This window comes from Acanthisitta chloris, unplaced genomic scaffold (assembly GCF_000695815.1).
Source record: "Acanthisitta chloris isolate BGI_N310 unplaced genomic scaffold, ASM69581v1 scaffold2251, whole genome shotgun sequence".
Lineage (NCBI taxonomy): Eukaryota > Metazoa > Chordata > Aves > Passeriformes > Acanthisittidae > Acanthisitta > Acanthisitta chloris.
The window spans coordinates 20,703-30,911 of record NW_008657446.1 but is presented as its reverse complement, the minus strand read 5'-3'; the positions used below and the strand labels follow the sequence as shown (position 1 = coordinate 30,911).

General features: G+C 44.0%; 1 protein-coding gene across 1 annotated transcript in view; it reads left to right on the top strand.

Annotated features, from left to right (window-relative positions):
* CREBBP (CREB binding protein) overlaps positions 1 to 10,209 on the top strand; it is a gene marked incomplete at its 3' end in the record, with an annotated part of 73,805 nt that overhangs the window by 42,905 nt on the left and 20,691 nt on the right. Inside the window, 6 exon segments of the mRNA XM_009084698.1 lie at positions 1,494 to 1,913; positions 2,526 to 2,705; positions 2,935 to 3,121; positions 8,110 to 8,228; positions 8,726 to 8,965; positions 9,454 to 9,542. Coding sequence (XP_009082946.1) covers positions 1,494 to 1,913; positions 2,526 to 2,705; positions 2,935 to 3,121; positions 8,110 to 8,228; positions 8,726 to 8,965; positions 9,454 to 9,542 — 1,235 coding nt within the window.

Below are 10,209 nucleotides of genomic sequence, written 5' to 3'. Positions count from 1 at the left end.
CATAACCTATCGACATACGCGAACGGGGGCGCAACGCCCTGCGGTTCCTGATTTAAATCCTCTCAAAATGCATGCTGAGGAGATTTGTAGGGGGAATATCAGCAATTAGTTTATGGGATGTTATGAACATATGTTTTGTCTCTGTGTGGACCCAAGTAGCTAACCATAACCTATCGACATACGCGAACGGGGGCGCAACGCCCTGCGGTTCCTGATTTAAATCCTCTCAAAATGCATGCTGAGGAGATTTGTAGGGGGAATATCAGCAATTAGTTTATGGGATGTTATGAACATATGTTTTGTCTCTGTGTGGACCCAAGTAGCTAACTTTAAATCAAGAAATGAAGTGGTTTTTTAAAGAGTTTCTGATGTTCACTTTAACCTCTCCACTTCTGAAGAGAAAATTGTTAGGGGTTTTCTATAACAATTTCTGTTGCAGTAGTGGTCAGTGAAGTAGCAGCTGTGCTTTTGATGCCAGTGTGTGCTTTTCCACAGGGAGAGGCTCGTTGTTTAAGAACCATAATTGATTCTCTCAGCTTCTCCAACTCAGAGTTGAATTGTTTCTCAGCTTCTCAAATTCGGAGTCCAAGTAATTTAGGCTGTTGAGACCTCCAGAGTTCTGTAGTCCAGCCCCATCCACAAATAAGAGATGACTTAGATCAGGTTATGAAGGGACTTCAGGTTACAAAGTCAGGTTTGGAATATATTCAGGATGGAGGATCTGCAGTTTCTTAGGCCCTGGCCCAGTTGTTTGACTGTCTATGGTCAATGTTTTTTCTCTAATGCACTTCAGTAGAACTAGCTATGCACAGGCAATATAGAAGCATGTTTTACACTTGAAACCTCATCCGCAGAAAAGTGTTAACTGATTTAGATTTCTAAGAGTACCAGTTACAGCTGAGGATAAAGTATTCTTTTTTATCAGCAGTTATCTGATGCAATCATCAGTAAAATGGAGAGTTTCAAAGTTTAAGTACATCCAGAATACTTTATTGTTGCTGCTCTGAGAAAACATCCGCAATTTTCGGCAGCATCTGGAATAGTCTAATTAGAATTAAAAAAAAAGAAAAAAGCTGCTCTTAAGTCTTGCAGTGTGCAATGGGGCAGCATTAAATGTGCTGACTTGTGCCCTAAAGCAGAGCTGCTCCTGAGTCCTGGCCTGACACAGGTGTTTGCTCGAGACCATTTTGTATCAGAGCCTGACCTTTGCCCAGCTAATGGCACCATTTAGAGGCTGTCTGCCCGTGGGTTTCTGTGTTACTGGGATCCTGAGCTTTCCCTCTCTGTGCCAGTAGAGCTAACACAGAAGGACGTGTGTGGCACATCTAGGTCTGGGAGAAGGGTCTGTAAGAGCTGATGGAAGCAGTTACAGAAATCAGAGCAGTCACTTGCAGCAGCAGCATTTGTTTGTAGCTGATCTTCTGTTTAGACTTAGTATTCTGTTAAAGAAGACTTTGGGAGTCACACATCTGTAAGACACACTCTCTTCCCAGCAGGGGCAGGTTCCCAGTGCTGCTCTTCCCAACTCCATGAACATGCTGGGACTGCAGAGTGGGCAGTTACCCTGCCCACCGGTGACTCAGCCACCTCTGCATCAGACTACACCTCCCGTGTCCACTGCTGCTGGGATGCCACCTATTCAGCACCCAACACCCACGGGCATGACTCCTCCTCAGCCAGCAGCACCCACTCAGCCATCGACACCGGTCTCGTCCGCGGGCCAGACGCCAACCCCGACGCCAGGCTCTGTTCCCAACGCCACCCAGACCCAGAGCACACCCACGGGGCAGACTGCGGCCCAGGCCCAGGTCACACCACAGCCTCAGACCCCAGTCCAGCCCCAGTCTGTGCCAACCCCACAGCCAGCTCAGCAGCAGCCAACATCTGTGCAGGCACAGCCACCTGGCACTCCAGTAAGTACCAGCACTTTTCCTTGTACTGTGACATCATCCCACATGAGTCTCCCCTCATGTCATCCCCACATGTATCTGACACCATGTCATAATAGGAGTAGGCATAGTTGTCACTAGAAGCTTCTGCTTTAGGCCAGAGGGACTGTAAAATGTGTGTGTTGAGATGGCCTCAGCGTTGTCTGAGGGAGGGGGGATTGTATGACTGAACTGCCCAAGGTAAAAATGGCAGCAGTGTGCAGGAGGATGAGGTCTAAGAGGCCTAATATTGTACATGGCCATCATCAGAATCTTCTCCGATCCTGAGATTTCCATATTTTTTCTTTTAAGCTACATTCAAGGCGAATGCACGTTTCAGGGGATGTACAGTGTTTTCTGGGCAGGTGTTTTCTCTGTAAAAGAAGCCTCTTTGGGGCAGAATTTTTCCTTGGCTTCTCCTCTGTAAAGCAGAGTTACTAAATGCGTGATATCAAAACTTTGCTACAGTGACCTGTATCCATGTTTTGCACTGTTTTAGAATATCATCTCATGTCTCTTTTTTGTGCTGTTCATTTTTAGTAAAGGCAAATATTTCTATATATGCAGTGTCTTTCTTTTGTACTGTTTTTACAACAGCTATCCCAGGCAGCAGCTAGTATTGATAACAGGGTCCCCACCCCTGCCTCAGTTGCTAGTGCTGATACGAATTCCCAGCAACTAGGACCAGATGCACCAATGCTAGAAATCAAATCAGAAGTTAAAACTGAAGAAACTGAGCCAGAGACTAGTGAGACACAAGTGGAAGCTAAGACTGAGGTAAATGAGATTCTCTACAGCTTAACTGAAAGCAGTGATAGATATAAAAGCACTTAATGATGTGTCTGAATCGGTGAGCTAAGGGGCGAGAGGAGGGTCGTTACTGCACAGTAACTGTCCTGAGGAAAGCCATGGATGGAAAGTGCTTCTGCAGTCTCAGACTAATATTTTGGTGACTGAAGTGTGGGTCATAGATGTAATAGTACATCTTGTTGCCTCCTTTCTTAAGGTGGAGGAGGATTTACAAGGACCTTCACAAACAAAAGAAGAATCAGATGGAACAGAACTGAAACCCGAGCCAATGGAAATAGAGGAAAAGAAGCCTGAAATGAAAGTAGAGGTTAAGGAGGAAGAGGAGAGCAGCACTAATGGAACCACTTCACAGTCCACATCGCCATCTCAGCCCCGCAAGAAAAGTATGTGTATGAAAACTGAGGTTTCTGGGGTGCTTTGGTTTCACTAACATTTGCTTTCCACGGGCTCAGCTCCTGCTGGGAGGTCTGTTTAGCACGTGTTCCAGCATGTGGAGCTCTGGGAGATCAATACTCTGTAACTTAATTTTAAAGTAGGATTCCTTTAGTGTTACATGAACCACAGGTGAGAAAAGCATGTCCTTGCGCTCTTGATCCCAAGTTTCTGCCCAGAAGGAGCAAGGCAGTGATTGCTGGAGGAATTAAATACATAAATCCCTCCCTGCACATCCTGATGCTGTTTCAGGGAGCTCAGTGTAATAAGAGTGCTTTCAGGAACCAACAGTATCCACTGCTGTTATTTTCCCATTGGAGGCTGCACACACTGCCTCATTCTGGAGTTTGTCGTTTGCTTCTCTGAGAATGTGGCATTTTAGCTCCTCTCCTGAACCTGTATCCCTCCTGGGCTGGACTGCTGCAATAGGCTGAAACTTTAAAATTAAGTCCTGTGTTTTCAGGGCTTCGCAGTTTTAAGTGTAGTGTTCATTTGTAAGTTTTCTCCTTGGAAACAACTCATCAGTCCCTTAACCTACAGTGTCAGCATAGGGTTAGGTGTGACTGTACCTGCACTCAAGGAAACTTGACAGCAGTACAGAGTATATAAATGATTGGATGCCTTGGGTTAGTAAGAAATAAATTGATAAAATGATTAAAAAAAAAACTCATGGTGCAGGCTTTGTGGGAGGCTGCAAGATTAGTTTTTGGACTCAAAACTCTTAGCAGTTCTGAGACCTCTGTCTCTTAGCTTTTTGGAGATGATGTTTTCAGTGGTTAGTTTTTCGCTTTGCACCAAAGTTAAGCTTTCAACATACTGCAAATGTCAAAAAATCTAATCTCCTGGATGTGCTTTGGGTTGCATCTGTGTACTAAACATAATCTTTCTGTAATAAGGCACTCTAAAACCCATTTCCCTGTCGATTGGTGTTTCCAGCATGTAGTTGTGGGCCAGCCAGTGAGACTGTGCTGCAGAACTAACTGGCAGAGCTTGTTCCAACCAAAATGTAACACAGGGAGTGGAAAGCTTATTAGCATTTATGAACCACTGATATTCCCAGTGGAAGGAATCACTGCTGCTTGTTAGAAGTGTTCTTGCAAGTAAATGAAGGCGTGTGGCTCAGAGAGGAAGGTCCTTGCAGAGTCACTCAGTGGAAGCTGCTCCATGTCCTTGTGCTGGTTCAGTCTGGGTTACTGTGGAATCCAATACCTCATTTAGTAACAATTTTATCTTGGCAGTATTGTCACTGAGTAACTGTGTGGTATAATGCATGTGCAGCGTGGGCAGGTACAACCATGTACACCAGTTAAATGGTGACATTTCCTCACCAAGGAGTTCGACTTTAATAGAGTGTTTGTATTAAAATGCTGAATAAACCAAGAGGTATCTGAGAGTAAATACTGTGAAGTGTGCTTAAGGGTTATGTGATATTTTAAAACTATCGAAGAGACTGATCAGGAGTTTTGCATGGGTTACAAAAGTATTGGAAACTCTTCAACCTTCCCATGCACCCTGGGACATCGCAGATACTGCTGCAGCCACTGAGGGGAATGGTTGGAAGTGCCGTGGAGTGTATGCTATAGCTTAGCAGCTTGTAGGCTGATATCTTAATTTTGAAATTACTCATCTGGACCTCAAAGGATTGTTTCTCTGGGTCCAGGTGGCTTATGTTGTGGAGTTGGGATCTCATGCAGGTGTGCTGGTCACTGTCAGCCTGGCTGTGCTCATTTAGTACATCTAGATTGTAACCTGACTTGGGTGATAGGAAATGCTCTGTGTGCTAGAGATCAGAGCCAGGCAGTGCTGCTGAGGTGCTGCTCTGTTCAGTTCACTCACATTGGGTTTTGTAGCTTAGCTCTTCTGGAGAATGGCAGACACCCCTTCGTCACAGAGGCTGTGTCTTCATCAAGGCAGGCAGCCAGACCCTTCTAAACTCAGGCTTTGGGCCTGGTATGCTCTTTTTTTGTGAATCTCTTGTAAGCAGGAAAGGAAGGTGGGTGGTTCCTTGCAGTCAAAAGCAGCAGTGTAATACTCATTTGGGCAGCTCCTCTTCTCCTTGTAGGTGGCTGCGTTAGTTTGACCTTGAAGATGAGTTTCACTGGTTTCTTCCCTTCTTTGTAAGACATAATAATGCAAAACCTGCAAGGGCTTGTTTTGGGGGGTATTCAGGTATATTATCCTTATTATTTTGAAGATGTCATATCTTCCTTTACGAACGTTCTCTTTTATAATCACAAGCAGGTTTGCCTCTGCAAAAAGAGCAAAATTTAAAAGGTAAAAAAAGGTAGCATTATGCTGTTCTCTGGCAGATAATACGTCATCATGATTCAGGCAAAGATCCCATTTTCTTTTTCCCACCCACGCATCCAAGACAAAATGGGATAACTGGATGCAGCTCCTGACAGAGGTCTTGAGCTACTGAGGAGAGCCGAGTGTGTTTCATTTTGGAAGGAGGAGAGAACAAAACTTCTTCGTGCAATCAGTGTATAGGGAGATGCTGTGATCAAATGTGCTGTTATTAGTCATGTTGCTTAGAGGCAGAGTAGCTTTTTGACTGCTGAAGATGAAGGCAACTTTGCTTTATGTTTCAAGGAAATCGTAACTGCGTTTGGATTTCTTCAAACTTCAAAATGAAAGTAGGTTATAAATTTTATCAGCAATGTAATTAGGCTTTAAGGAACTTGGCAAAAGTTGCTCTGAATTTCTGTAGTTTGGATTTAAATTAAGATTGGATTTATTTTGAAAGCTACTCCAGCTTAGTGGTGTGTTATTATAGGAGAAAGTTCTAAAAGCAGTGTCGAGCAGGTAGCCAGAACAGATTATTACAAGGTGCTTTTTGACCTTTAAATTTCATTAAATGAAATAATTCAGATTATCACATTATGAATTACCTGAATCAGAGCAATAGAGAATCCTGTTCCCCATGAACGGAATTTACTATTTCCTTCTGTTCTTCAGAATCACATCATATAATTTAATAGCTGTTTATAAAACTTTGAGAGTATATGGTAAGGTTCCTTGCATAGAAAAGTGCCTGCATATGTGATAGTGATAAATATGGGGGAGAATTGCCATTTCATTGGGTCTGGGATTGTGACAGCGGCTGAAATGATCATACAGCCAGTGTTGGCCTTCTTGGCCCATCTCGTTTTCATCTGGTGAGTCTGAGTTCAGAAGTAGCAGCAAAGATCTTTATAGAATTTTTGGAGCAAGACCAGGGGAGGCCACAAAGTTGATAAGAGGACTGGAGCATCTCCCCTATGAGAACAGGCTGAGGGAGTTGGGGCTGTTCAGCCTGGATAAGAGAAGGTTGTGTGGACACCTCATAGTGGCCTATCAGTATCTGAAGGGGCTACAAGGAGTCGGAGAGGGACTCTCTGTTAGGAGCTGCAGTCATAGGACAAGGGGTGTAATTGTGGCTGCCCCAACCCTGGCAGTGTTCAAGGCCAGGCTGGATGAAACCTTGAGCAGCGTGGTATGGTGGGAGGTGTCCCTGCCCAGGACGGGGTTGGGACTGGATGATCTGTGAGGTCCATTCCAACCCCTAAATTCTATGATTCTGTAAGACAACCCCTTGCAGCAGCTCTTAGTCCTCTGCCATGATTTGGGTGACTGGGTGGCACCTTGGCTGGTGCATACTTGGGCAGCAATCAGTGCCCTCTCCAGTTTGAGGGGCAGATATCATTCTTCTCTCCAGTTTGAGGGGCAGCAATCAATCCCCTCTCCAGCGCTGGTGCATACTTGGGCAGCAATCAGTTCTCTCCAGTTTGAGGGGCAGATATCAATCCCCTCTCCAGTTTGAGGCACTGCACTCAAATATCTTCATATATTTCATCCTAACTAACAATTTCCAGACTCTGCAGCATCTGCAAATGACTCAAACATTGAGAACTTAAAGCTTCAGACATATTTTGAGGAGTGTCAACGTAATTTCCTGTCTTGCTTCATTTTTGTGTGTACTTCTTAAAATCATAGATTTTTAACTAAAAGTCCCAAAAAGCAATTTATATCTTACCAAACCACCATTTGAGTGAAAAAAGCAATGATCAGCCTCAAAGGGGTCACAGAGCCCTGTTGATTCAAGTGCTTTTGACAGAACTGCTAATTGCTGCATTTCATTGGTATCACTCTCAGTTCAGCCAGGTAGATAAATATTAGATGCCATCCTGCTTCCCTTAGTTGTCTTCTTTTCTCAATAATAAGCATTCTTCCCTATTTAGAGCCACCGTTCCTAAGGAAATAAATGTAATTACACTGCTGAGAGATGTTCAAAGAGCTCTCCAAGTTATCATTATTTTTCAGAAAATGTATTGCCTTTTTTTGTCCTTGTCATCCCCTGCTGAAGGCTGCATGGCTGTTGCCATGCCACTGTTGCCAAGTGGTGGCATAGAAATCTGGAAGTATTAACACTTTGAAAGTCAATTAACGATCCATCAGACCAGGACTATTTCTAGGCTATGGCCAGAAAAATTCCTGTGCCAGCTCTCAGGGCATCTGGTCACTCTCTGGAGAACTTGACTCTTCCCTGTCCAGTGCAGTGGAGTTTGCTGGAAGAATCTTGGCTTGGAAATAGCAGACAAGGATAGGATAGAAGGGAGAAAAAAAGATATGCTTAGTCTCTTTTCTGAAGAGAAAAGGTTCATCCATGTCGAAATAATTGATTTAATTTGATTCTGTAGAAGTTTTGGGAGGGCTTTTTATGCCCTAGAATATGTATCATTATAGGCTACAGTTGTTCCCATCTCCTTATTCTGGGAGTGTCATGGTGATTTGAGTAAATGCAAAGCTATGTGGTTGCCCCTTGACTGTAGGTGAGGTTTTGCCTCTGATCAGAAAATCTCTCTTCAGATTTTTGTGTTCTTTGTGGATTTTTTAGGAGGGTCAAGAGGTTGGGAAAGGTGGATGGTCATGTTCTAACCCTTCTGACTTCCATTAACAGTCTTCAAACCCGAGGAGCTGCGCCAGGCTCTCATGCCCACCCTTGAGGCTTTGTACCGGCAGGACCCAGAGTCTCTCCCGTTCCGACAGCCCGTGGATCCCCAGCTTCTAGGGATTCCGGTGAGTTGGCATGAAAAAAAGCATGAAATATCTTTCTGTTTTGTCTTTGCTCATTTAAACCCTTCTTGTGTTCAGCATACTGTGAACAGTAGATATAAGCCATAAGCTGAGACAGGGGAGATTCCAATTAGATATTAGGAAAAATTTATACTCTGTTAGGGTGTTCAAGTACTGGAACAGGGAGGCTGAGACAGGGGAGATTCCGATTAGATATTAGGAAAAATTTATTCTCTGTTGGGGGTTCCAAGTACTGGAACAGGGAATTGCTCAGGGAGGTGGTGAAGTCATCATCCCTGGAGCTGTTTAAGAGGTGCCTGGGTCTGATACTGGAGGATATGGTTTAGGGGTTACAGTAGTGACAGGTTAACAGTTGACCTGAATGATCTTAGAGGTCTCTTCCAACGTTGATGACTCTATGACTTCTTAAAACTAAAGGGCTTCCAACCTTGATGATTCTATGACTTCTTAAAACTAAAGGGTTTTGTGTGTTTTTGAAGGACTACTTCGACATTGTGAAGAATCCCATGGATCTCTCCACCATTAAGCGCAAATTGGACACTGGGCAGTACCAGGAGCCCTGGCAGTACGTGGACGATGTGTGGCTGATGTTCAACAACGCTTGGCTCTACAACCGCAAGACTTCGCGGGTCTACAAGTTTTGCACTAAACTGGCAGAGGTGTTTGAACAAGAAATTGACCCTGTTATGCAATCACTTGGCTACTGCTGCGGGCGCAAGGTACGTACGTGTTCAGGGCTCTGCCCAAGGGCTCAGTTTGGTTCTTCAGACACAACTGGAGCTTTGTATATTCTTTTGGAAAACCAGAAATGCTGAATGAAAGGGTTGCTAAAGGTTTGGCTTTATTACAAGCAGATTCAGAGCTAGGAGAGGTCGATAGCATCCTTCTCACTGCTCTTCTGTTATTACTGTTGTATTTTTCTCCCTCAGAGGACACCTTGTTTGGTCATGAGCAGTATTAAAATGCTTTCCTTGTTTGCCATGTCCATTGCAGCGAAGCAGGTGGTTAGAGGGTCAGCTGCTTTGCTCTTAGAGTTAATGATTGTCACCAAGCTGGGAGGGCTGTGCTAATAGATTCACAATAGCTTGGAAACATGTGACAAACATGACAATGTATTCTGATACCTGGAAGCATCAGGTGTGCATAATAGAGCCTTGATGAAGAGAAGATCCCATTGTAAAGCTCTTCCCTCCCCTTTTTTTTGCAGTATGAGTTCTCTCCCCAGACCTTGTGCTGCTATGGCAAGCAGTTGTGTACTATTCCCCGGGACGCTGCCTACTACAGTTACCAAAATAGGTGAGTCCTTGATTTCAGGTTTTGTTTCTTATTCAGGAAGTGACATCCTTTGAGTTCTCTGCACGTGTGGAGGAGGATTACCTTTGTCTTTCCTCTGCCAGCTAAATCAGGAAAAGTTTGGGGGTTTTGTCTTTGCATGTTGTCCTTTTGCTGGTGACTTTAGTGTCCTGTCCTGCAGGCTGATACACACTGTGCTGAGAGCTTGCTGTTAGCTAGGCTGCACCATGCACTGCTTCAGTGTAGGTCAGGATGTCCATGTTTCCCATAAAATGAGGGGCAAGGCTTGCTGGGGGAGAAGGGCAGAACTGCAAAAATGCACTGGGAAATCACCTTGTTCTGGGAGAATTGTGGAAATATGCAGGTTTGTCATCAAACGAGTGCCAGAATCTGCCAGGTAAAGGGTACAGGGATTGATTGCAAGACTGATGTTCCCCCTTCCTAGTTAGTGTTTAATTCTGTTTAAATTAGCTTTGAAATAGCTTTCGAAACTACCCAGAGACTCCATGAGAAGCTGTGAAAACAGTGGTTTGTCTTACTTTTTAATCAATATTAGGATCTGGGTTTTGTATTATTAAACAGCTGTTAGATTATAATACTCATTTTCTATTTAGTGCTTAAATCACCAATGTTTTAACAAAGCAAACTCAAAACTTGGCTTTGATTTTGG